Source organism: Poecilia mexicana, unplaced genomic scaffold (genome assembly GCF_051168715.1).
Source record: "Poecilia mexicana isolate PSO_F unplaced genomic scaffold, ASM5116871v1 scaffold_11, whole genome shotgun sequence".
NCBI lineage: Eukaryota > Metazoa > Chordata > Actinopteri > Cyprinodontiformes > Poeciliidae > Poecilia > Poecilia mexicana.
In genome coordinates, this window is record NW_028263380.1 from 22,788,404 (window position 1) to 22,815,699 (window position 27,296).

The 27,296-nt window shown below is 38.6% G+C and overlaps 1 protein-coding gene across 2 annotated transcripts in view; it reads right to left on the reverse strand.

Annotated features, from left to right (window-relative positions):
• Window positions 1–27,296, reverse strand: part of LOC106920359 (zinc fingers and homeoboxes protein 2-like) — a 145,600-nt gene that overhangs the window by 12,387 nt on the left and 105,917 nt on the right. Inside the window, exons 3-4 of one of the 2 annotated variants that reach the window (XM_014991317.2) lie at window positions 8,616–11,882; window positions 4,265–4,447 (exon numbers count right to left, since the gene is read on the reverse strand). In XM_014991317.2, coding sequence (XP_014846803.1) covers window positions 4,267–4,447; window positions 8,616–11,551 — 3,117 coding nt within the window. In that variant the 5' untranslated portion in view covers window positions 11,552–11,882 and the 3' untranslated portion in view covers window positions 4,265–4,266. Of the gene's footprint in view, window positions 1–1,016; window positions 4,448–8,615; window positions 11,883–27,296 lie in introns of those variants that run through there. The other variant, XM_088010420.1, reaches the window with a different exon arrangement.

The window sequence follows — 27,296 nt, forward strand, 5'->3', positions numbered from 1 at the left end:
TTTTAACACAACATGTCATTAGGTTCAAGAAGCTTTAATATTTTCACAAGAATCTGTATTTATTAGACGTGAAACTGTGAAAACTAAAGTAATTTTCAGATGTGTTTAAGTTATGGTAATTAGATAATACACTGAGAACACAGTTTTTGCTTTTACAATATATAAAAATTTAAGAAGGGCAGAATGAAAGGTGAATAACAGATGTAGACTGTTGATATTGTAATATTAATGAAGTGTTTTCTTTTCCAGTGGACAGATTTATCCTTTTGAATTATCAGTAATGTTTAATCTAAAGCATTTGTCTGATTATAAATACTTCTGTCCCAAATTTAAACCCAGGGAGAAAAGTTGCTGGAGAATGTTTTTAATCTGGAGCCAATTTTAAATCGGCAGGGTTTAGTGGATTTCAGCTTTCACTTGCCACAGTCATCTATCAGTCAGCCAAACTGATCTGGATAGCAGATTTCCGCCTCCAATAATACCTGGCACCTGAGCAGAGCAGCTGCAGTAACAAACTGAGTTTACATAGCAGCTCATGTTCATTTATCATCCTACTCTCAAACTAAGTCACAACCACCCCAACACCTCCCCCGGCTCTTCCGATAACACAAAATTATCATCTTGTTTTTTTATGCGCTGCACCACTGCTGCTGGAATAAACCGGGAAAGTGACAGTTTGATGGAGGCTTAAGCGCGTCGGACAGTAAGAGCCGAATTTCTGTAAAAGAAGAAGAAGAAAAAAAAAAAAAAAACGTCTCTGTGCAAATATGTGACGCTGCTGTGCCGGTGCCGGCTCTGATGTGTGGGTTGGAGTGGAGTGGGGACCACGAGAGCGGAGGAGTCTATGAGCGCGGCTGCAGCAGACTCGGGAGCAACAGTAAATAAATCTGCGTTGTTGTTGTTCTGGAGAACGTAATCAGTCGGCATAGCAACAAATGGTCAACCCTGATGATGTTAAAGGCACTGCTAGCTTTCCGTCCGTCCGTCATATTCTAACTTAAAACTGTTATAATATATTTTTGTGACAATGATACTCCTACTGCATAAATTTCCTGTGGCAAATCCATTTTTTAATTCGTTTTACATCAAGAGAACCCTAAAAAGAATGAAAAAGCCTGGAATCCATATTTACTACTGCTGACTTGACCCCTGTAGTCTGTTTTTTGTTCCTCTTTTCGTTGAAAGGGGAGCAGAGTTAAATGACTGACAAAAAATGACTCCAAATGCAACACTGGGCAGTCTATAGCTTTGAAAAGAGAAATATTTCTTCACTTCCAAACATCAAATCACCAGGGAGGCAAAAAAGAAATAAAAAAACTAAGTTGGTTTCCAAAGTGCTGTATTCGTCACGGCATCGTTTTTACTAAGTAGAACTTTTTAACATCAATGAACTGGCCACTATTTTTGTGTTAAAAGTCTTTCCTGTAGAGAACAGCACATTTACATTTATTTTAGGAGAGTGAGAAACGTTTTTGTTGTTTCCCAGTGCTGTCTGTCTCCTGTGGGACAAATAAAAAACACTTCTGAACTCAAATGTGAAGGTAGAAAAAGGTGCACAGTTCTTTTTTTAAACACCACATGTCATTTGCAAAAACTCAGCGTTGACTATTTAAAACACTGCGTATTGATTATTGATTTTAGCTGTCAAGTGTTGATTTTGATGCTATCCTAAAGTGGTGGCAATCTTTCCACAGTGACAGTGTAAGAAGTTGTGTCTCAACCTTCTCCTTTTGTTTTTTAAACAGACATTTGTCTTGAAGAAATCATTTGAACAGATTCTATTTTGATGAGCAAAAGCCAAGCAGGCACATTAAGACATTCAATCTTCTGTCAGAACAGACAGTGGAGGGAACAAGCAGTAGACTCTGTCATCACTCTTTGCCCTAGGCAGAGCCTTTTATCTATGAAACTTTGCCACACTGGGGGGTCTGCTGCTATTTCAGGACTCCAATAATTTATAACCCCCCCTTCCAACAAAATCTTTAACCAAGTCACTGTTCAGCCAAAACTCATACAGCGACACACACAAACAAAGACTGGTTGGATTTGTTTGTTTGTTGACTGGGATTGAGGTGTTGGCTTCAACACTGACAGAACAGGGGGGGGGATAGTGGGGGACACTGGAGACCAGTGAGGACCATGCTGAGACAAATCAGTTTTCAATGGAGTGGGAAAAAAAATCTGAAGATTTTTTTTTTTTTTTTGCAGAGCAATCTGCAGTTATTTTATATCTTAAAGCAGAATATTCAATAAAAAACGTGAAAAGGAGCGACATCGCGGGACTTGTCTCAGCTAATTGCGAACCTACCGCAGACTACTGAAATGTGCAGCCTTTTGTTGAGCCAAGCAAGCTACCTGTTTACGCTAAAAGGCTCGAAAACACCTCTGTAATCTATTAGTTCATAATCGAACAGCAGAAAATTACGTGCTGCTCAATTCAGAGCGCTTAAAGTTAAATGGATGGATAATTTTCTTTGCTGGTAGGGGAAGGTAGGGGACAAACTTACATTTGGTGTATTCTGGACAGAAATGACCACACTTTTGGATACTTTAAAAATAATCAACCTTGTTCAGTTTTTGTTGTAGCATACAACAAAAACACATTACATCAGTGTAATGTTAAATTGGTGAAACAAATAGCATGACAATAGTGCTATTATAAATAATTATAGAAAAGTACCTCACTCTTCTGAGACATATTACTTTGAATAGTATGTGTAAAACACTTGTTTTTAGGTGCATCTAAAGTACTTAACTTTTTTCTGATTTTAACAGAATAAAACATGTAAATTATTCCACGCAGAGTATTATGGTACTAATCTGCAGATTAAAGTAAAATGGGATTGTAAATTATTTGGGAACTTCAATATTTGTTAAAGTGTAAAAACACAAAAAAGCACAGTATGTCTGGAGATGCACCAGTGGATCAACTAAGAATTGGAATTGGCCAATTTACCCTCAGCTGGCTCTAAGCTGTGACTGGCCAGCAAAACAGTTATAAATCTGACATCTTTTCCATATTTTGCATGGCTGCAGAGAGATGCATGTGGTAGAGATTGGCTCTGCCAACACTAAGAAGGTCCAATCCACGCATCCAGCATACTAAAATAAGATAATCAGCTAAAAGCCTTTTGTCTGCTTCTGCTAATGTCATCACTTTGAGAAACCCGGCAAGCAAGACATGATTTGAAAACCCCTTTTCCTGTATGACAAACATTCAGCAAGTTAGCAGCTCCAGAGGAATAATAAACATGAAATCATAAACAATGTACTGTTAACTTCGTTTTGAGGTCAAAAACTATATTCCAGCTCTAGAAACCATTGCTAACAAGTCATTAGAAGAATGTATTAGTTTGAAATGAATCACTAAGGTCTTGCTTATAAAAAGACAGTAGGATAGCATCTTAACATTTAAAATGTTTGGGATTTTCTTTGTTTCTACACCATATATTGGCATTACTTTTCCATTCGTCTGACTCTGACTGGTTCATAGAGGTATCAAGTATTTAACTCAACCAATGGGATATGAGATTTGATGAGATATTTGAATTTTATCTCATCATGTTTAGAACTTAAGTTTGCTTCCACTACATGATCTTATTTGAGTTCACAGGTCTGGAGGATTTATCAAAAACCATAAAACAGTTTTAATTGAAAGGACTGAACACCAACAGTGATATATCAGTGACACATAATTGATTCTTCATTCTGGTCTGCGAGAAAGGTCAAAGGGCAGATATACTGGTTCTTCCTGCACTATCAACATGTTTAACATGATCAAAAGTGATGTTCTTGGAAGACATTTTTATTATCAGGGTTTTTTGGTTGGGTGAAGGAGAAAATATGTTGTTCAGACTTTATTTTTAACAACACAATTACAAAGGAAACCTTTTAAATTCACTAAATCAACTTTTAAAGTTGCAGAAAAATAACTAAACATCAGTGAGGCCCCTGAAAACCTGTGGTTGATATTTTAGTGCGTAAAAGGAAGGTTATGAACATTTTTTTGACATTTTATAGAAAAGTAATTAATCCCCAAACAAAGAGTTGACTAACACATGTTATTATATGTGGAATCTGAATGTAGCTGCAGGTTTAATTAAAAATGTTTGCCTTCAGTTTTTTTTTTTTTTATCAACAACTTATGTTATTTTTTTATCTGCATCAAATCTGCTTTAGAGGTCTTATTATTTTCTCAGGTTTCTTGGAGTCAGAATTCAGCACATAAAGTCACTTCAGAGACATTGCAGAACAAACGTTCTACCTTTATCCTGTAAGCCGCCCGGATGTCTCCTCCGCCATCTTCCTCTCTCGGTCCAGGAGCAGCTCCCGTCCCCTCCTCAAAGGTCCGTCGTCCAGCCAGCTCCCGAACACCTCCCGGGCTCCTCCCATGAGTCCCCCGTTTTGGGCCCCGTTCTTCAATTCAGCCATACTCTGCTGCCTCAGTCTGTTGGACCAATTTTACCACCACAGTTAAGGTAACAATAGACACCATTAAGTTCCATTATTGTTCCTAAACGTGGCCACTAAGACCCTGCTGGACATCGCTGATGAGCCTCATATGAATGATAATGAGTTTGTGTGTCATCTGGGTTCTCTGCTTAGACAATGACAGACGGGACAGGATTCTGGTTCATTAAGTCTTTGTAATGGATAGGAAAGTATTAGATGTTTCATAGTAAAACTTCTCATTTACAACAAGGTGAACATCTTCTATTACAAGTAACCTAATTTAAATGTTGTGCATTCTTTAAAAGTACAGCTAAAAAGCATTTTTTTATTCCAAAATCAATTGGAAAGGTCTGAAAAGTAGTAAATTCATTCATTTGAGAAGTGAGTATTGTTAACAAATCCTGCAAACGAACTAGAATTTGAGCATAAAATAAAAGTATAATTTACATTTTATTTGTTTTTCTGAATCTATAAGAACTTCAAATTAGCAATCTGTGACTTTTTCATTCTAAAGGATATAAATGACACATTTCACTCAACCACTGATCATGGATCAAATTTCATTTTCCGATCAAATAGTGAAGGAGGAAATCAAAACTACAAAGCTCTCTGCTAGAAAACTGCTGCAAAGAGTGGCATCTTGGGATCCGTTGCTCTACATAGCAACTTTGTACTTAGGAATGCAACCTCTGTTAAGTTATCTTCGGTCCTCCCTTTAGAGATTTTAAAGTTTTTCCCCTCAGCACATTGGCATAATGTGCCCACAGTAACGACCAAGAGACAGTCTCTTTAACCTGCTGCTATTGTCATAAAACCACAAGTGTTGCCTTTATTGACCTGTCAAACTTTTCAGTTTATTTACTGTATAACAATGCATGTGTCAACTGATAAGCAGACATGATGCAAGTTAATTTTCCAAATTACTATTGGCCATCTAGGTGCACAAGTTTTATAGCTGGAAAATTCATTTTCTGTTCTACCATCAAAGTCATAAACGTGGAGTTACTAGAATTACTTGCTTAAATCTGATCTGAATAAAACTGAGCATGACTACGACCATTGTAAGTTCAAAGAGTTAATATGCGGAAAATGTTAAGTACGTTGGAAGATATTTTGCATATTTGCAGTAAATAACTGCTCAAATTTTTTTTATGAAACACTAGAGTACCTGACTGAGCGACAGTCCAGGTCGAATTTAACCCTCTTAAGAGATGAGGTCACTTACACCCAACAAGTTTTTTTACACTGTGCAAAGTCCAGCAAGTTCACACTGACCCTGAGCACAAGGTTTCCACTGTAAACTTTGTGCGCTTTTACGAGGTTTTATTTGAGTGTGGCTTCGGAAAGTGACAGTCTGATGGGAGAATGTCACGGTCCCTGCACTCTGACCGTGACATTTGTCGTGCTCCTTCTGAGCGTCGCTTTAAGACCACAGGAAGGGTAAATGTCAGGAGTGGGAAGTCATCTATATAGTCTTAATAAACCAGGTGGCATATTAACCTAAAGGCTCAATAGGGTCCAAAGGCAGACTTACATACTTTGTACACATCCTTCTTTTGTGAGTAAATTCTTATTAACTTTATATACTTTCTATCATTATTTTGAAGTACCAAGGATTTCTTTCTAGACGCAGTAGACTGCATTCTACTAATTTCTCAAAGTTTTCAACAAGACAACAAGAGATCTGAGTCAATGAAAATCCTGGTTAAACAAAAATAAAGAAAATCATATTTTCAAATGTATTATTTTTTTAAATATAAAATGTAAATAAATACATCTGAATTCATTTATATTCTACTGAATTCTATTTATATTCATTTATATTAATAGTTTTTGTTTTAAACATATTGTTTCCTTTATGTCGGATCCTTTGCTAGAGGAACATCATAGTAATATGCAGTACAGCATATTTATTGACTGTAGTTGTTTAAATCAATATCAAGAAATAACACAGCATTAAAAATCTGAATAATAGGGGGAGTATTATCGAGGCTGTTTATCCGTTATGGATGTTCCCAACTTCTCAAACACACAAATATTCGGCATACATGAAACAAAATATTATAAAAAAAAAAGCTGCTTTGTAGGCATTTGACTTTTTTCTGAATTTAGAAGGTAGTTGTTAATCATTCTTCTGATATTTAAGGTAATGAAGTGATTGCCCACTATTATACTTATTGTGAGTGGGTCATAAGTGGAAAATTTTTAATTAATGAAAAGAAACTAATCATTAAAAATAACGCCACACTCTACGGGCACTGCGGACATTAAAATAGTGAACTGCTCATATCACATGGAAACCTTTCAATGAAAACTGGGATATCATACTTTATATATTACTTTACTGTATATGAATTTATTTAAGCTAAAGCTAGACTCTAGTGCAAGTTGTCTTAAGCAATATGTGTGCAAGTTTAAGAGACGTTAAAGAGTTTAAATTGTTTGAGACTTCACAGAACCAGCAGCAGCAAGAAGGATTTCATTGTGCTGTCAGCGCAGGTTCACATCGTGGTTTATTTATTTATTAATTTATTTTTTTTACAGCGACTGAGCCTGAATCCAGAGCTCACTCCTGGGAAGAATAAAATGCTTGCCAAATTATTGTGCAGATATTGGTTTCCAACCTAATGGCTGTGTTATCTGGCCAAACATGTCCCAAGCTGCTCGATAGGAAGGAAGACTAAATGATGTCCCATATATTGGTAGGTTAACACCTTGAAAACAATGGTAATGTGGTAGGAAGAAAAAAAAAAGCTGACACCCATTGAGAGAGAAATAGAAATTCATTTTGGATGCACAGGTCACCAGAAAAAGTGCCGGTGGGCAGAAAATGTTGCTGAAGATAATAAGAGAATATTAAGTAAACACTGACTGCATAAAAGTGGGGAAGAAGTGAAACTGAAACTAGTTCCGAGAATACTGGATGATGAAATATAACAACCTTGGGAATTGAATCCAAATAAACTTACCTACTCTGAATAATTTCTATCAACTCATCCATAAAACTGAAGATTTCAAGCTGAGGCACGAGTTAGTTACCCTGAAAGCTGGTCTTGATATAATAGTCATGACAACGTATTCATTTTCTACAACTCAACCAGGACAAAACAGAGGTTTCAGTCATCGGTCCTGAGACACACAGGGAGAAACTTCACACCAAAGTAGGTGCTCTGGCACAACGCCCATCTAGAATTGTGAAGAAGCTTGGCATTATTTTTGATTCAAATATTTTTTTAAAAAAAATAACTCATTATTAACATAATGAAGACACATTCTTCCAGTTAAAGAACTCTGGCAGACAGAGTCTTTTTCTTAATACAAGCCAATGCAGACATTTTCATACATGCTGTTATCACCTGCAGAATTGATTATTGTGATGCTCTTCTTTGTTATCCAAAAAAATCCAAAAAGAAAGTGAATCTCATCACTGGAATTAATACAAAACTAAGTTACACATCTTCTGAAAAGGACCAGAAGGAGAATCGGTGTGATTCTGATTCTCTGCGCCTTTTTCCTGTCCTTTTTAAATGACTTTTAGAGCTTTGAATGTGCTTAGTCCAAAATATCCATTTTATTTGCAGATTCAGGTATTTTATTAATCCTGAAAGCTACGATGAGGCATCTTTTAATTACTCTTGACTTCCACTGAAAAATGACCTTCCTCAGGACCCGAGGGCAGCTGGGAGGGTTCAAAGTTTTTAAGGCAAACTCAAGGAATATTGGTTTAGCAAAGCTTTTAATCATGTTCTGTTGCCACTAACTCTGATATCTACAAAGCAACTTTTCCTGAATTAATAGCCACTGTCCATAAAGTAAAAGATCACTGAGTTCAGGTGATCAGGTGCTTTTGATGTACCAAGAAGCAGGCTGAACCTTCACTGTAGCTGTGACTTAACTGCTTAAATTTCTATATCTAGCTGTTTTGTTAAAGGTACAAAAAAAAAAAAAAAAAATCAACACTAATAATTATGCCACCAAGATGTTTAGGTATTTCTGCAATTTTTCTTTCAGACAGATATATTCAGGAGTATATAGTAGAATATTCAAGGCTTGAAGACATAATAAGTGCAAGAATTTAAAGTTTTGTCATAGATTTTTAATCATGCAATTTTGAAACCTACATTTCTAAATGCTAATACCAATGATAACCAAGATTAAAGTACCTGCCAGCAAACTGGTCTTGGAGCTCAGTGTGCTGCTGATTGTTGAGGCTGTTGGAACGCTGGTCCAACAGCCATCCAAGCTCCAGCTCCAGCACTTTGTTGTTGTTTGCTACGGCTCCTTCCTGACAACGCTGGATGATGCTGGATGAAGTTTTCTCGGGGGAACACACAGACTGCCCCTGCCCTCCATTTATTCCATTGTTGTGAAAGAGTTCTGTCAGTTCCATGCTCTGCAGCCGAGTGTCAGTGAACCAATGAGCGAGCTCGGAGCGAGCAAGTCCTTTCCGACCTTCCAGCTGGTGTAACTCCTCAGGGGAAGGCCACCGTGTTTGAGCAAAATCGTCCTTGAGGAGTGCCAGTGATCGGCTGTCTGGAGGCACTGAGCAGGTATTTAAGTTAGGGATGGAAGAAGCAATGGAGAGGGCATGTGAAGGTAAAGGAGGGCTCTTAAGATTGACCACATTAGTGTTTGTTTTGTGGACCCCGTTCAGCTGTATAGTTTGATGCTGTGGTGGATGTAACTGTTTCTCCCCTATGCCAGGAGTACCACTCAATTTCTTGGTGCCCATGGAGTTGAGAAGGGCTTGTTCCAGGTTGTCTCGTAGTGCACGGCGCTCCACAAACCAGCTGTCAATTTCCTGATGAGACAGGCGGGTCGTGGCTGCAAGATTGTCCACATCGCTATGCGTGGGAAAGCTGTTCCGCAAGAAATTCTCCTCCAAGACCTTCAGTTGTTTTGCTGTTTTTCCTTTCATCCTTTCCAGCAAAGGGAACTGAGTCATCACTGAGGACTTTGGATTAAAATCTTGTTTTTGTGGTGTTGAAGCATCGCCACCGTCCAAATGTATGATTCCGTTATTGTGAGTAGGGAACGTCTGATCTGTGAACATTTTACCATCCAAACGAGATGTCCCATTAGCCTCTGTCAGAGGACTGACAATCTTATCTCCTCTGGGGTAGCCAGAATTAATCTCTAAACTCTGGTGCTCCTTTAGTTTCTTGCCCTCCAGAGGGAACCCCTGGATTTGCGAAGGGATTTTAGCTGGAGTGCGAACAGACTGGATGATGGTTGGCCGCCTTATGTGAGAGTTTATCGACGGAGGAGAGTTTGGCAGGTTCAAATCAGGCAAAGGGTGAGTATTACCATGCTTTTCTTTGGGACTAGTTCGGGGGATTAGCAAAGAGTTTTTAAATGGTGGGGCATATATAGGTGGAGGAGCTATCATAGGCCTTGTTAAGGACTCTGGAAACACCATGGAGGGCAAAGAGACGACAGGCTTTGTCTTGGAATTTCCAGTTGCAGAGAGAAACTTCCCTTTGGAGGACGATAATAGTGATGACGATGAAGATGGTGGCAGCATTGAAGGCACAGGAAAAGATGGCCTTTTCATTTCTGCATTGACTAGCGGAGCTGCTCCAGGTCTTTTCATTTCCATAGGAACTGGTGGTGGAGCCATTGGTAGTCGGTCTTTCTGGGGTGGAGGTGGTGGCGGAGGAGCCATAAGAAGCTTGTCTTTAGGGTCACCAGAATGAGGGGCCACCGCCATGATAGGTCGCTTTGCCTCGGGACCAATCTGTGACGCTAGATGTGTGTTCAGGGATCGTTTAAGATTGTGGCTGGAACCTATCGTCACCCCTGCAGAAGAATTTGTGGATGAGACAATACTTAATTCACTGGACACAGTTGTCCGCACCTGACCTGGGTGCTCGACAGTTGTGTGAACAATAGGCTGCTTGGACAATTTGGCAGGGGGATGAGACATAGGGCTGGTAAATGTGTGATGGGCAGGAGGAATAGAACCATTGAACATTTTCTTTCTGGCTTCCTCCACCTCTTCTGGGGACCAGGTGATCCCTTGCTTCAGCCGCTGGGTGGTGAACCAGACTTTGATCTGCTCCTCCGGATGCTTGGAGGCAGCCGTGAGCCATGACAGCTCGGCATGAGTTGGGTAAGGAAACTTGTTAAAGGATGAGATCAATGTCAAATTGTCGTCTAAGGACGGGTTGTATTTGGTGGTGTTCAAAGGAACAGCTATTTTTGGTACAGAGTTAAAGTTGGGTGGGCGCTTAAGCATTGGGGTGACATGAGAGAGCCCTTGAAGCATGGTGGGTTCAGGTATGATAACTGTTCCATTGATGTTTAATGCTGTGATCTGATCCTTCTGGATCAAACCATCCAGTTGGCTTTGAAGGTCTGCTCCTCCAAAGAGGGATTGCATGTTACAGGGTGTTTTTACTGTTGTAGATATACAAGGTGGAAACATGGAACTACTGTTGCCTTCACCTTGTTCGTCTGTCATTTTGCATTCAGCTGAATTGTCTTTGCCTTCGATTGTCTGTTCTAAGATAGTCTGATTGTTCCTTTGTATCCTTTTAAACTTGAAGTTTGTCTCACCTGGGTGCTGGCTTTCATTATGCTCCGTGAGTGAGTCAAACTTCTTGGTGTTGAAGTTGCACACGGCACAGAGATACAGTGGATTCAGAATGACGTTAGGGTGACTGGAGTCTACATGTTCCTTAAAGTCACTCAGATTCTGCGTCAAAAACGGACAGTATTTGCATTTGTACCCTCTAGGTTGCTTTTTCTCTGACACCTGTTCAGATTCAGTTTCTTTGTCTTTCAGTTCACTTATGTCTACATTTTCCATGACGTGAGTTTGATCTCCTTTATCGGACTCCAGCTCTTGTACTAATGGCTCAAGGTTTTGTGTTTCCACTTGCTTTAAAAATGTCCCCTTGTCAGTCTTCTCTGCATTCTCCTGCTGTGGATCCTGCTTTGCATTGGTTTCTGATAGTTCTGACTGTCCGTTTGCCGTCATGGCGTTGGCAGACAGTTTTTCCATATCCATCACGTCTTCTGGATCTTCTAGCTCATCAGGCAGGTCACTTATGACCCGGACCATGCAAGGTGTGGAGGACTTTCTACGGCTGGACATGATGGCTGTTGCTGCTGGTGGTAATAGCTGTGCTGGTGCTGCTGATTGTTTTTTAAGAGACTGTGGATTTTGGCTGATAGTGCTGGTGACCAAGCTTAGCGGATTGTTGGGTCTTTTTAAGCGAACTTTACTGAAGTGGATAGTAGCTGATGATTGTGGATACCAGTTGGGGGGTGAAGGAGTAGTCTCCAGCGTGCAAGAGCGAGGGTGAAAACCAGCTGATGGAACGGGCCCAGGACCGGCTGTGCAGTGGCGTCTCCCGCTCACCGTCAGTGTCAGCTCCCAGCCTGGGCGTCATGGGAGGGCATCACAGACAGCAGCGGGGGTCAAGCTGCAGAGACACAAGCAACAAGAGGGAAAAATAGCTGTTAATTGTCTGAGTCATTAAATATTTATTGCAGAATCACAAAAGCATGCTAAGATGTAAGAAGAACACATCTGCATTAAAAGGGGAGATGATGTTCTGCATTTTGAAATGTTAAGATTGCAAACTTAAAAAGTGTTCTATTGAAATTTCTTGTAATTGACCAAAGTAGTTCCTAATCATAGGGAAAGTAGAAAATAAATAAATAAAAGTAAAAATATAACAGGTATACAATCTTCCCCCGTCAAAGAATAACTTGCTGAACCACCTTTTGTTGAATATGCAGATGCAAAATCCACTCTGGCATCTGTGAGCATCAATTTTCAAGCATCACCACAGATTCAAGAGTAAAATTTAGGACTGAACCTTTACTGAGCCATTGCACATGGTAGCTCTCTCACTGCCTACATGCTTAAAATTGTCCTGCTGGAAACTGAACCTTCAACAAAAGTATTTTACCATCCATCTTTTTGCCAACAAAGTTGATGGTGTGTTAAGCACAACGTACATTTTGAAAGTAGCACAATTAGATTAATTTTGGTCTCAACTGAGTAAAAGACATTCTTCAAAATTTTTGCTTTGTGGCAAACTAAAAATGGAAAATGATTTCCTGAACTGCTGTTTCTTGTTCTTCACGATACTGTTTCAGTAGAGTTCTCGAAGGTTACACTTACGCAACAGGCAAATGCGACCCAAATCTAATTTTTTTTTGCCCATATGCAATCCATAGCAAATTTTTTCATAGCAGTCTGAACGGCACAATTCCAATCTTTTCACCTTCCAAAAATCTGATTTGCGCCACTTTCATGTTGTGAAAGTGATGTATATGTGTATTCACTGTGTGTTAATACAGGTGAATCTATAGACAGTTTTAACTGCGTCTAGAATGGTCCTAAGTATTCACATATTTCACGTTTGCAAGGAAAAATTGTCAAGAGTGGATCTGTATAATTTGTGAATCGGGGGACAGCAACGGGTTAAAGCACAACAACTCAGTGTTGACAAGTTACATCAGCCTCCATTTCCTTTAAAATCCAAGCCAGGTTTCTGTGCCGGTGCATGTCCAAACATTGCAGGAGCCTTGTTACGTCAGCCTTAATCAGATGCTGGCAAATTAAAAACACCTTGTGACAAAGCCAGGAGGCCTGGAGTTGAGAAACGAGAGGAGCCCAACTTACGACAGGAAAAGAGAGAGGGACAAAGACAGAGAGAGGGAGAGAGAGACGCCATTCTTAAAATATTACCAGAAATATGGCTGCCACTTAATCAGGACACAGTGTTCCAGGCCAATTGCTTGTAAATACAATAAATTTGAAGAGTCCACAGAAACTACAAAAGACGCAAAAAAATAAAGTCTCTAAACTCCAAACCCCATTAAAAAGACATTAGTCGTCTTTCATAGATTCGGGCAAAGACAACTTCACAGGATAATTACCCTGTAATCATGTAATAAGAGAGACTCAGTGATGAGATCTCCTGACAGCTATCATCCACACAATGGCACAGAGACAGTGAGATAAAAACAGATGGGGATGGGAAAAAGGAGGGAAGTGGGACGGCAGGTATGTATAAATATGGGAAGAAGTGTGCGTGTGTGTGTGTGTGTGTGTGTATGGGGTGGGGGGTAAAAAGAAGATAAATGGAAAATACCTGGAAACTATGGGATTAAAAGGGAGGAGAGTAATAAAACAGAGAATATGAGGGAGAGATAAGGTGAAAGGAAGGAGGAAAGTTAATAAAAGAATGCAGTTTTAACTAGGCCATGGCCTGGCACATGGAGAGAGAGAATACCTAAAGAGAATGGAGGAGAAGATGAGTCAGAACAGGAAGAAGATAAACAGAAAAAAAGGCAAAGGGGAAAAAGACTTTTTCAAGAGACATTTAAAAAGAAGTGGGGAAGAAGATCCAAAATACACAAGGTAGAACTAGAAACATATGAAAATTTCAAAAAGTACTAAAAAGGATGTAGAAAGTTTTAAAATGTGGCCTAATAAGTAAGATGAACTTCCTTGCCAGGAAAAAAAATGGTATTTCAGTACCTAATTAGTGTTGGGCAAGCTGTTATTTGTCCCATGTGTCAACAAATGCTGGACATATTTCATGCTCTCACAGTCTTGATCAGCTTCTCATCGCTTAGTTTATAGCTGCCTATCCAGAGCCTAGTTTAAGCAGTGCACTGTGCAATGAGACTGAACTAATCCTATGTTGTTATAAATCTCATGCATTTACATTGCTGCTTATTTCCTGCTGCAACTAATGAGATTTTCCTAAACAGCTAAAGTAAGAGAACAAGTGCTGCTGACTGAAGAAACGATAAGTTGATAGAAGCGAGGTACAAAACAGACTCTGCTTTCTGAGGTACAGTACATGAGTTCTGAATATCTTTTCCTCGAAGCGTTGCATTTACTCTTTAGATTGGTGGTGAACATATTGTTTGCTGTGTAAGTTATCAGTGGACAGAGAAAAGAATTGTAAAAAAATCTTAAAAATGTTGGTTCTTCATATTCTTGGCATTGTCCGATGATTACTGCCAACATTTCAAAAGACTGATTTTCAACACCAACTTCTTCTACTTTATATTACTATTATTTTCATCACTCTTTCTTGGACATGGGATCAGAATTTTGCCAATTTGGCAGTACATTATCTATACTTTAGGCTTATTATTTCAAAAGGTGTTGTCATGGCAGTTTTCTTATTTTGTTTTTGTTGACAGAGTGGCGATAAATTTGCTAAGCCAAACTAAAAAAAAAAAGACTATTAAATCAGTAGTCTCTTTTACAAGTTACTAGTCTAAGGCAAAGTTGATTTATGAAAATCAACGTACATCTGCTTCGCTTGAATGGAATATTATCCTGTCCTTTTAATTTTGAAGATTGGCTAAGAACATTTACCTTTGTGTCCCATCGTATTTACACTCCATGCAAACTGGAAGTCAATGAATTCCAATTAAACATTCCCAGACACTTTAAAAACATTAAAAAAGTAAGTTATAAATAAAATAATCTGCAATTACAGTTTTGTTAAATTAAAACTATCAGTGGAGTCACTAACTGTGGCACAGATAACTTTATAAAACAACTAATTTTTTAAACAAAAAAAAAAAAGAACTCAAATTAAAAGTTGGATTTTTCCAACTCTTTCAATTTGAGGTTATGCTATTGCACTGTAATATTGCTTTGGGATTATTAGCACTTTTTTTTTTTTTTTTACCAGGAGAGCATCCAAAAAGTGCAGAGGGTGCTGCAACATGAACTCCTATATTGGACCAAATTAATGAAGAAGCTTGTTGATATATTGTAAGAGAATCTCAAATATCTTTTCAATTTAATGAGGAAAACAAAAAAAATGATTAGAAAAAGTTAAAACTAATGATTAAAAAACTAGACAGACACATTTTATTACTTCATAAAAGTTACATATTCAAAATGTGATTATGCATCAACTCATTTACCAGTGATTAAATTCTGCCAGTTTTTTTTTCTCAGTTGGTTGTAAATGGTGATTGATAATACTAAAAATCAATATTTAATACTTATCAATGTATGAAAACCAAAAACATGTCTGCAAAAGGCATCAACCAATAGGAATTGATTTGATGTCCTTTGTTTTGAGATTAGAAAAAGTGGAAATAAAGGTTAGTGACATGCACGCGGAAGCATTAAATTAAGTATTCTTGTAATTTCATTTTTCTGTTCGATACATATCTACTACATCCATCAAACATTTATTTCTGTTTTGGCCACTTATTTGTCAAACTGAGAATCCATTCTGAGGGTGTTAAGGTCTTAAAAATACACACTAAATCCACAGATCAGACTTCAAAAACAGTCAGAAATCAGTACAAGATTGGTGTATTCCTACCAAAGGTTTGAGGTTATAAAGCTTCAAGCTTCCAGACTGCATATAAAAAAAATACGACTTACATTTTACACAGTAAACAATCAATAGCACACCCTAAAGTGACCAAAAATGCATTCATGTATTGTAGTTCCCTGAATATCTGTTTGGTTTAAATCCTTTGCCAGGGATCCAGCTGCTGGCATAAGTAAAGTGGGAGAAGACGGTGAAGGCAGATGGGAAAACAGATAAAACAGGAGGAAAACCAGATAAATAACCAGAGAACATATGTACAGAAAGTAGGTGGAAGGAGACGAGTGCAGAAACAAAGAAAGGGAATAGAAAGAACTGTGGATCAACAGCGGGTCACTGAGAAAGGACAAGAGGGTGTAGGAGGAAAGACAGAAATTAGAGATCAGAAAAAGAGACTTTGAGGGAAAAAAAAGACAGAAATAGAGATGAGCAAGGGAGGGAAATAGATCGGACAGGGGGGAAAGTAAAAACTGAAGAAGCAGACGGAGCTGCAGGCTGGAGCATTTTATTTGAGCAGTGACAGCAGCCTCGCTTCCTGAGGAAAAGTGCTGCGGCTGCCAGCTCCAGAAAAAAAAAAAAAGAGAAGAAAAGAGGAAAAAAAAGAAAAACACAACAGTGTCATGTTTTGCTGCATCACTGGATCGGCCTTGAGGACTCCGGGCCAACTTCTGACGAGGGGAGTCATATGCCGCTTGGCTGCGTCCCATTTTGTTGGGCTCAGCTCGGCTCCATGCATCCTTGTAATTACTTGTACAGTATTTGTGTGCAGGGGATTACTTGGAGCGTGGCATCACTCTAATTATAGAGGAAATAATAAAACTGCAGCAGTGTAAACAATGATTTGCAATTGTGCAAGAAGCAACAAATGGTTCTTTTGAGAGGGAAGGAAATCAACCTCTTAAATTCCTTTATTCACAGATGTTGGAGGTGAGTTTACATTTTAAATGGATGCAAGATTTAACATTAAAATCTGAGTTAAAAAAGCTCCTCCTCTTTAAAAGTTGAAGAAAACCAAATCAAGACAAAATTTTAGACCCCAATCTCCACTGAAAGGGATACCAAAGTAACCTGAGTGGCTCTGCATGGTGATACAAGGTTCACTGCAAGTTTACAGACAAAAAAAGATCAGATTTTATCCCCATCAAGGGCAAAGGAAGCTATTAGTCTAACCAGAAACTGGATCCATTCATTTATCCAACTGCAGGGAAGGTAGAAAACAACAACAATAGGGCACAAGAGGGTGTCAGGGAAGCCATAAAAGAACATGGAGATAAAAAAAGAAAGTAATGAGGAGATGTCTTGGGAAATGAAATGACAAATTAGGAGGATAAAAGGTAGATTGGAAGGAGCCAAGTGTGCTAATAGGAGTGGTTAAAGACGTTTTAGTGGAACAAGGGCAAACTGGAGGGTATATCAGCTCCCAGCCAGGGACACAGTCTACATTTTGGCAAAGAAGAAGCATTACCAAAAAAAAAAAAAAAAAGTCCACAAACTTTTTATGACCACCAGTAGCTCGAGACCACAACAGATTGGTATCTTGTGATTCACACTGAACAAAGATGAATTCAGCCCAATTCAGTCAGTTTCCAAAAGTGGTATTTCTGGCAGCCAGCTGAAGCTGCTCGCTCGGGGGCGTGTGGAATTTGTAAAGATGACGGAAGACAATCCACGGCTTAACCATACATGAAAATGTAAAGAGAGTTCAAATAAAACACTTCAGCAGAGGTTACCTCCACTTTTACACACAAATCAAACTCAACCTGTTTTCGCTTCAGCTCCTTGACTTTTCTTAGAGGCTCTTTTGATAGCACTGACTGCCATCTTATGAATTTCTGAGAGAGTACTCTTTCATTTTTCTTTACTAAAGAAACTGGTACTCTGATGAAAAGCCTCCTAGGAGGGACTGAATCGCTTTGGTTTTTCTGAGAACACTAGAAGGCACTTGTTAGGAACTTAGTTGGATTTATTTGATCCCTGAGAGTTATTAAACTAGTTATTAAAACTTTATGGAAAACCTCAAACCAGTAGGTGAAAAAGTATGACTGTAAAACAGATTATATACAAAAAATAGCTTGCCACAGTATTTACTTTTATATTGCCATAGGGCTTGCCATATTGCTCACCAATGCTTCTCCTCTGCTGTTGAAATTGTAAACTCAAACACCACACACTACTGATTTGAAAAGAAAAAAAAATGTAATTTGTGCATTAGCTTGGTGTGGAGTTCTATACAATAAATAATTGCTTATTTCCTTTTTTGTCCTGGCATTCAACAATAAAGTTTTCTGAATGAAAATAGTGATTGCTTGTGAACAAAATTATTTATCATTAAAGCAAACAGTTTAGTGTAAATAAATTCATTGTTATAGTTCTAATGCTTACTTAAAATAGAAATATGGTCATCATCTCTCTGCCTCTGATTAGTTTCACAGAATAGGAACATCCTAGTAACAATATTGCATCTGAAAAAACTAAAAGATGGTTTGCTGAGACATTTAGAAGGAAAACATGAGGATTACTCATTTGCACCTTTGCAGAGCTTGGTCAACCTTGGCAGCATAGTGGGGTGAAAACTTCTGGACAAACACAACATTTGTATCACTGCCAAATCTTGCAGCCCCCGAGTGAAAAAGCTGCCAAAAAAGAGCTTCAAGTGAGGATGTACTTCTCTGGCACCCAGTGACTGTTTGAGGTCATATATCAGATCTTTAAATGTCCATTTTCAATTTTTAAATGACCTCTAAGCACTTTTCCAGAAAGATAAATTTCTTTTAGTGGTCATTTGTTAATATTCTAGAGATAATGTTTTGTTATCTGCAGTAGTAATTATGAATGGAGAAAGGAACTGGTGAACGAGGTCAAAAGAGTGTTTTTCTGGAGGAAATCAAAGTGGCCAAAACATAAACCTGTCATCTAACTTTTTTTGTAGCAAATCTATCAACTTTCACTTTTGAGATCTGGAGAAAAACCATACAGTGAGGAATTATATTATTCCAGTGACTGGATAATTGGACCATAAGATACAGAATGAAACAGCTATATGAAACTGCTGGATAAACCAAGAGTGAACAAGATAAATACTAATATTTAAGAGTGTTAGTTTCAAAGTGGTGTGCTCAGAAACAGAGTGTGTCCTGGTTTCAGAGTCCTTGTGACCTTCCTCCTCAGGCATACAGTCATAATGCACAAAACACCCCTACAAACATCGTGTGTGTGTGTGCGTGTGTGTGTGTGTGTGTGTGTGTGTGTGTGTGTGTGTGTGTGTGTGTGTGTGTGTGTGCGTGTGCGTGAGTGTGTGTGTGTGTGCGTGTGTCTGTATTTCAATATAAGTCTGTGTGGATACTAAATGATTGATCAAAGGATGCCATTGTGCGGGCACCTCGTGGTGCTAATGCATCATTAACACAGCTAGCAGTATGACCCAGCTCTTCTGAGAGTGGCAGGCTATTTCCAGCGGCTTGCTCTTAAGCCTATAGAGATCCAAATCTCACTTGTGTTACATAAGAGTTCTGAGAAATGTACGGAAAGTACGTCATGGTTGGGTTTTACTTCAGGTTATCTTAGCTTCACACAAGAGAAAGGAGACCTGAGTTTTCACTGGTAGCAATAGACTGAAGGAATTATGGGCCAGTTAAAGTTACCGACAGAATATAGTACTCAAGCCTGAAAGATAAACCACCACTCTGAATACATCTGGCTGTAGCAAAATTAAATTGCACAATAGTGTGACGAGACCATTAATCTAGAAAATTGTAAAAAAAAAAAAAAAAAAAAAAAAAGTCAAAATCCACATTTGTCTGCTAGACCTAGCTACTTTTTGAGGCATGCATTATTTCAGAAAACAAACAGTTCATATGATGTAAAACCAATCTTGAAAGACAGAAAGGGACAGTCTTAAATGATAAAGAAAAGAAACACCTTATGATTTTAGGTAGGTCTTTCTGAAATACTAATCCAAATTTAAGCTGCGCCGCTCGTTTGGTTTGTTCACAACCAATTGGCCCTTTTGAAAGTTCGTGCCTCAGGTTGTACCTTTCCATTCTGTCCCTTCCTACTTCCATTTTGCATATTCGTTTATTTCTCTTGTTAGTATTAAATTTCTTACTTACATGTCATTTAATTGAATATTATTTTCAGAAAACTCTTTTAATTCATTCTATTTCTATTTATTTTGCCTCTAATTCCTCTTTAGTCTAGTCAACCTTTATGAAGTATGAGAGATTACGACCCCTCATTAAACCAGAATGACTCCAAGCAACCCTTTGCCAATATGATTTATTGGAGTCATGTAAATATATCACCACAAAATGGTGGATATGTAACGAACAAATAGAGGTAGAAACTGGGAAAAAGGCTACATGCCCTGTACGTTATTGGTGTTGTATGAGTTTAGATCTGATAAGAATGGATCCTGACGTCTCCTTTTAAAGGTTTTACCAGGCAGGATTCTCTTGGAGGAAAATATGGCTCTCTGCAGAACCCATACATCCTGGACACGAGCCGTTAAAACTTTCACCTTCAGATCAGCAATGCAGAGCTCGATTTGCAAACACCAGTAACCACAGAGAGTTTCTTCCTCAGGCTGTCTCTCTGATGAACACAGTGAATGCCTTAAAACCTGAGCACTCAGCTGCACAACTATGAAACAGAATAATTTCCACTACCATGACAAGCTTTCTTTTATTCCTTATAAAAAATGACTGCAAATATATGCACAGATTGTTATGCTAACCTTATTCTATTTTCTCTAAAGGTTATAAGTTTATATTTTATATCAGTACGCAGTGAGTGATTGAAAACCAAAGTCAAATTCCATGTTTATGCATACAATGTTGGCCAGTAAAGCTATGCTGATTATTTTGGCCAGGGGATGCAATTCTCGACCTGTTATCCCTGCAACCCAATTAAGATAAGTGGAAGACAAGAAATGAATATCTGCAATATCTATATCTAATAAAGCTAAAAAATTGCAGTCGCTGCATACACAATTTAATTTAAAATGCCACTTCTACTGTAAAGATAAATTCCTGCAGAAGTCTTGCCACCGGTATGTAAAGTGGACTGGAAAAGGGTATGCAACCCTTTTAAAATGTTTTTTTGATGCAACACATGAGATCATTATTATCGATTTTAAACATATTGTAATCTTTAATGTGACATATATTCTTTATAATCTAACAAAAAATCTCAGACTGTGAGGAACATCTCATCTTCAGGTCAGTGCATTTTTCAGGCCAAAAATGGAAACACTATTCAACTCCTACGCTCTACGAGACACTTCCTGGTGTGAAATAAAAACTGCTTGGTATTTAGAACAGTTTGTAATTTTATCTACCTTGACAAAAACCTGAAGCCTAAAGAGATCCATCTGACAAAAACTAAACCCATATTGTGAGGCTACAACAGGAGTATGGAACTCCTTTGAGAAACGCTCTGTGCTGTTTTTGTATCAATTATAAGTTGGTTTGGTCAAACCATAACAGAGTCTCCAACTACGTGTTGGGAGATTCAAACCAGGCCTTGATCTTTTGTTTGGAAAAAAAAAAAAAAAAGCTTTAGCTAGTTTTGTCCTCACATATAGAAAATACAGAAAGTTAATCACTTGTAGACACCAACAGAGCCTGACAATAGCTGCAGTCCTGTTAGTGTTTCAGTCCGACTTTTGGCAGCCATCTTGACCTGGTCCAGCTTTTCTAGATTATTTAGGTAAATAGCTTAGTCATATTTTCTCAAATTTTTAAATAAAAACATTTATGTGCCATCTGACAGTACTTAGTTTTTGGTGCATAAATGTTTTTATTACATATTTTAATATCCTTCTCCTGATGGACACCGTTGTATAATGAGATTTTAAAAAAATCTTTTGTAACCTCTTTCTAGCTATAGGTGTAGTTAAATGATGCAAATAAACAAAAATCAGGACCCTACCGGGGCAGCTGAACTTTATTGAACTTTAACCAGATTTAGTAGAACTGCTGCAACTTCTGCCACTGCTTATCCCAACTTTATAGTTTTAATCTTTTCTCCTCCGAGTCACATTTAGAGTGGAAAATAATTTAAAAGAATTCATCATAGTCTAATTTTTATGCCGCTGACATTTTAACACAGGTGTAGACACTTTTGAGAAACCACTATAAATGGAAATAAAAGGAAAGTACCGCAACTGGGGCACAGCTGTTGGATCAGAATCAGGCATAGCATGACCTTTAGTTATCTTTGCCCAAAGTAGAAACTAAATGTTTTTTTAAACAAATGCTAAATATAATTTGGCAAAGAGCTGCTGCAACAGGTAGACCTGCAATGCATGTTGGAAAAAAAAAACATATTAAAAACACGGCCCCTCCCTATTACATTCCTCCACAGAAGGTGGCTGATTGGGTTGCAGCACCACACGTTGGGAAGCAAAGGCCAAGCCAAAATAGCCCTTTAAGCATTTGATGACATGCAAGTATCAAACAGTAATGAAGTGAAGCTCCCCTTAATGACTGATAAAACTTTGGAGGCAATTTAATAAAGCAAAAAGGGTAAAAATTAGTCCTTTGAGCAGAAAGCCTTGAAGAGCTTTAGGTTCCTTGGTGACTGGCTGGTTAATTGGAGAGCTGTACTCAGCTTGGCGTTGACGACATGTGCCGAGTTTGTCAAACTCTTGTATTGTTCAAGGTCGAGCCTGCGGAGCTGAATGTGAATGGCATCAATCTTTTCATTCCTCCAACACAAATTTCACGTAATTTGCCCACTTTTCCCTCCATCAGTCGTGACTGCAAATCTTTAATCCTTCAGCTCACGTTGTTCTTACACAGAGCTTTTCAGTACAAGTTGGTTGGAGCTGTGTGGGCCAAACGGCAAAGGGGACCAGCCAGCCGAGGTTGTGCTAAAGGGAACTCCAGTTTCTAAAGTAGTAGGTTTACTGTGAAGTTACCACTGAGACCACTGGACGGACCTGAGTGACATCAGCCACCATCACCATTCATTTATAAAATTAGTCAGTAGGGCCAAAAAGAGGACATGATAAAATCAGCTTGGGTTTTATTACACTGGGCAGTTTCAGGGACCAGAAATCTTTTACAAATGTTAAGTTATTTGTCAGCATCCTGTCCTTTTCATTCTCCTCTCCACAACTCTTAAAATGTAAGACTTCCTTCAAAAAGCAAAATAAAATATATGCAGACAATACTTTGCCTTTTCAGTTATTCATACCCCTTGATTCATTTTTTTTTAATTTTTTTTATTTTTTATATTTTGTCATCTTACAGCCTCAAACCTCAAAGTATTTTACGTAATAGTCCAACAAGAGGTTTTTGGTCTTTCTCTGAAATTTTGTAGAAATGTCTTTAAAATGTTTGGTGTGCATTTGAACTCAACCATTTGGGGCTGAGTGCCACTTTTCACTACAATTATGTCGGACTATGTCGCCACCAGCGTGCACACAAGAGATGGCAATTTCTGCCAATTCGTCTTCAGCTCAAGTACAAGCTCAGGCAGAATGAATAGAGAGCGTCTGCAAATATTTAATTCTAAGTCTTGAGACAAATTCTCAATAGGATATAGCCCTGGCCTTTGAATGGGCCGCTCTAGCACATAAATATACTTTTACCTAAACCAATCCATTTCAGCTCCGTTTCTGGTTGTTGCACAAATGACAGATGATCCTCTATCCCAGTCAAAATTTTTTGCATGCTCCTACAGTTTCTTTTTTTTCCCCCATGTCCAGTATTTAGGTCCATCAGCTAACCAAATTTGTTGTTCCTGCTGGAGAAAACCATGATGCAGTCAGGACTGTATTTTACAGTGACGGTAGTGTTTTCATAATTTTGCATGTAAGCAAACTTTTTATATTTTCCTTCCATCTGATCAAAATACCTTCTACGTCTCTGATACCTCCCCGATATGGCTTGAGGCAAACTGCAAACAGGATTTCTTAAGACTGTCTTATAGTCATCAATTTCTTTCATGAAGACCAGATTGCATGTAGTGCATGCCAGTTGACAGGGATGTTATGAACATTTCTGATGAATTACAGTGGAATACCACAGACAGCTGAGAACATCAAATACTTGAGAACCCCTCTAAATATACATATAGCTACCTATCCTCAGAGTTTAAACACCAAATATGCTTCAATATGCATTAATATGCACGATGGAATGGAACTACTGTTGAAGATAACATGGACAGTCTTCCCTGTTTCCATTCTTTGGAGTACAGCCAATCAGCAGCCAGGAAAATCAATGACAGTCCTGCAACAGCAAATCAGTACTGTGCCTATGTATTTCAGTTTTCCAAGCTGTTATTTATTCTTGATATTGTATATATCCTCAACCAAACAATCCGCAAATATATGGATTTTTCATGTTCCACAGAAAAATAAACAAATAGGTAAATCTGTGAATACTGAAATAGGCAGGGGTTCACTGTAGCACAAAAAACATATAGGTGGCATCAGTTCATTTTTTTAAATTTCTGAAGAAAATCTGACAACAAAACTGCAATAGAAGAACAAACCAGGTTTATATACCTGGAAATGTAGCAGGAGGCTAAAGATAAGCCTGTCGGCACTTTTCTGAAGTGACGTGTGGAAAAGTTCTGTTTCACTTAAATCTTTTCGCAAAAAAAGCACCTATGTTGACACAACACATTATAAATTTCCCTGAGAAACTACGGTAACAGTGAAGGCTGGTGATTCACACAGATTGAACCACTGTGACCTCGAGATGTCATACTGGATAAATGCAATACACACACACACACACACACACACACACACACACACACACACACACACACACACACACACACACATATCTATTGGCTGTGCATGGCTGTACTTCACAGAAACGGCAAGTGCCCCACAACCATGAATATGAATAAAATACAATTAGCAGTTTTAAAGAACTTTATCAAGGCCAAGGCCTCAATTTTCTCCCCAAAACACTCCAAAAAATCCCAGTACACACACACACACACACACACACACACACACACACACACACACGCACACACACACACACACACACACTCAGATGCACAAAAAAATATATAACCAAGACTGTCCTTGGACAAAACAACCAATCTCTAATATTTGGCAGAGAACCAAAAAAGTAACCACACCTAACAAAGGCTGAAAATTTTTAACATGATTACAGTTTTTCTGTTTATGGGGAAAAAAAGAAAAAGAAAAAAAAAAAGAAAAAGAAAAAACTTCATTTCACTTATAAATTTTGAGTTTGTTGTACGGGAGCATGCCGCTCTGCCCATGTGATTCCCATGCCATCCTCCTCTACTAAAATTTAATAGATGCAGTGACTCATTAAAAAGTGAAGGAGCGTGTGTAGGGAGGAGAAGGGTAGAGGGGGAGTGTGTGTGTGCCTGCGTGCGTGTATGTGTGTGTTGAGGGCGGGCAAAAAAATTAGGATCGAGTCGGGGGGAACACGCTGCTTCATTTCCATGGCGTCGCCATAGCAACAGCAGCCCAGTTAAGACGACGAGGTGCCCTTCTGCCGTCGCAGCACCTCGCCGCCGAATATTAACCAGGCCTGCGCGCTCAGGTGCTAATTAGGAGAGAAGGAGGGGGCGAGGAGGAGGGAGGTCAGTGGGGAGGAAGAGAGCAGGAAGAGAGGTCAGGAGAGAGGGGCGGACGGTGGAGGAGGAGAAAAAAATATAGAAAACAAGAGGTGACAAGAGATGGAACAGAGGAGGAGTAGAGAGGAGGTCAGGAAAGGGCAGAGGATGAATGAAGGAGGAGAGAAGAAAGGAGTACTATGATCAAGCAAAATATCAAAATCACTGACAGGTGAGACTCTTCACAAAGAAGCATCTCTCCAGATACCATCAGATTGTTGTTTCAAACCCACTTTAATTTTTCTATACAGTCTGAAAGCAAAGACAATTACTAATACTAAAAAAAAAAAAAAAACCTCCCTAACCTGAACAATTATTTTTGTGGCTGTTTGTAGGAAGGAGCAGATGAAGGAATCCTTCCTTGCATGTTCTATCAGAGGAACCAATCACTGTTCAGTTGGTTCCCTTTTCCTCCAATCACAGCTCAGTAACTGCACAGTGTAATTAAAATCTATTAAACCTCGACAACTATCTACAGCAATCGTCCACAGTCCATGGCACCGGGTCCTGGGACTTATCCAGATCATGAATGGATCCCACTTGGCCCAGAAAATATTAATTTTTTTTTTCATTTATGCACATTCAGATGAAGAGAGTCCAATATAACCCAAGCTAATTATAGGGTTATTGGCAATAGTTTTTTAGCCAATCAGTGCGCTTGCAGATTGCACAGGTGAGCAAGAGGAAAAAGATGAGCTGCCGAATCACAGAACCCTGTTTACAGGGAGACAGACTCCAAATAAATGTAGCTTACAGCAGAGATGCATCACTGTGGCCAATTCAGAATTTTTCTGAGAGAACTATTATTGATCACCTTTAATAAATATATGTATATATAAATATATAGATGGATACAATTGCATGTCTTTTACAAAACTTATAGACTCATTGAACAAGGTGTCAGAAACCATCAGAGATTTGGCCAGAAAATATTCCCTGCACCATGAAGCCACCTCCGCTCACACAAGGCAGGACGTGCCTTTACTTTCATGCCTCCAAATTCTGACCCATTTATATGTAGCAGCTGAAATCGAGACTCACTGGCATCCAATGTAAGCTGCTGCTGATGTAGCCCATCTGCTTTTCATATGTTTTGCTTTCCAAATGCTCATTCTTCAGTCTGATCGCTGACTTCAACAAGGCATTATAACCCACGCAACTGCTCTATGGACCAATCGCAGCAGCTGAGGAACATCTGAAGTCCAGCCCATTTGGTAGCAACAAACCAAGCCAATCAGGCTGAAAACGGTCTGATTCCAGCCACCAGCCAATATCTTGGTGCATTTCTAGGCTACACACATTAAAATGAGTTAAACATCAGTAAAAGGCACATTTTAAAATGTTTTGCTAAGTACCGTCTATCAACACAACAAAGAGCAAAAGATGTATTATGCTCCAAAATCCCTTCAACCAGATCTGATTGAGCATCTAAAGTAACCAGAACAGTCCATGGAGGCCCAACTGATCCTCTTTCCAAGTTCCAAGGGAGCACAGGCCACCCCAGATGTCCCGTGTTCATTTCATGTAGGACCAGAGCTGTTTTGGCACATTATTAGGCAGGTGGTTTTAATGTTGCAGCTGACTGATGTAAATGCACAAAACAGAGAAAGATAAAACAGAAGAAAAAGACATCTAAGTAGAAGGAAAACTGGGGAGAAACGATAAGAGAGTCAAGACAAGAAGAAAACAGAGAAGCGAGGTAAGAACATTGATAAATACAAAAAGATGAAAGCTAAAAGGAGGTAATTGAGAAGTAAAGGTAGGAAATGACAAGATAAGAGGAGAAAAGAGAATCAGGAGATCGGACTCAAAGGGAGAAAATTGAATTATATGGAAAGAAGAAAGGAAATCAAGAAAAACATATGAAAAGTGAGAAATATATGAACAAGA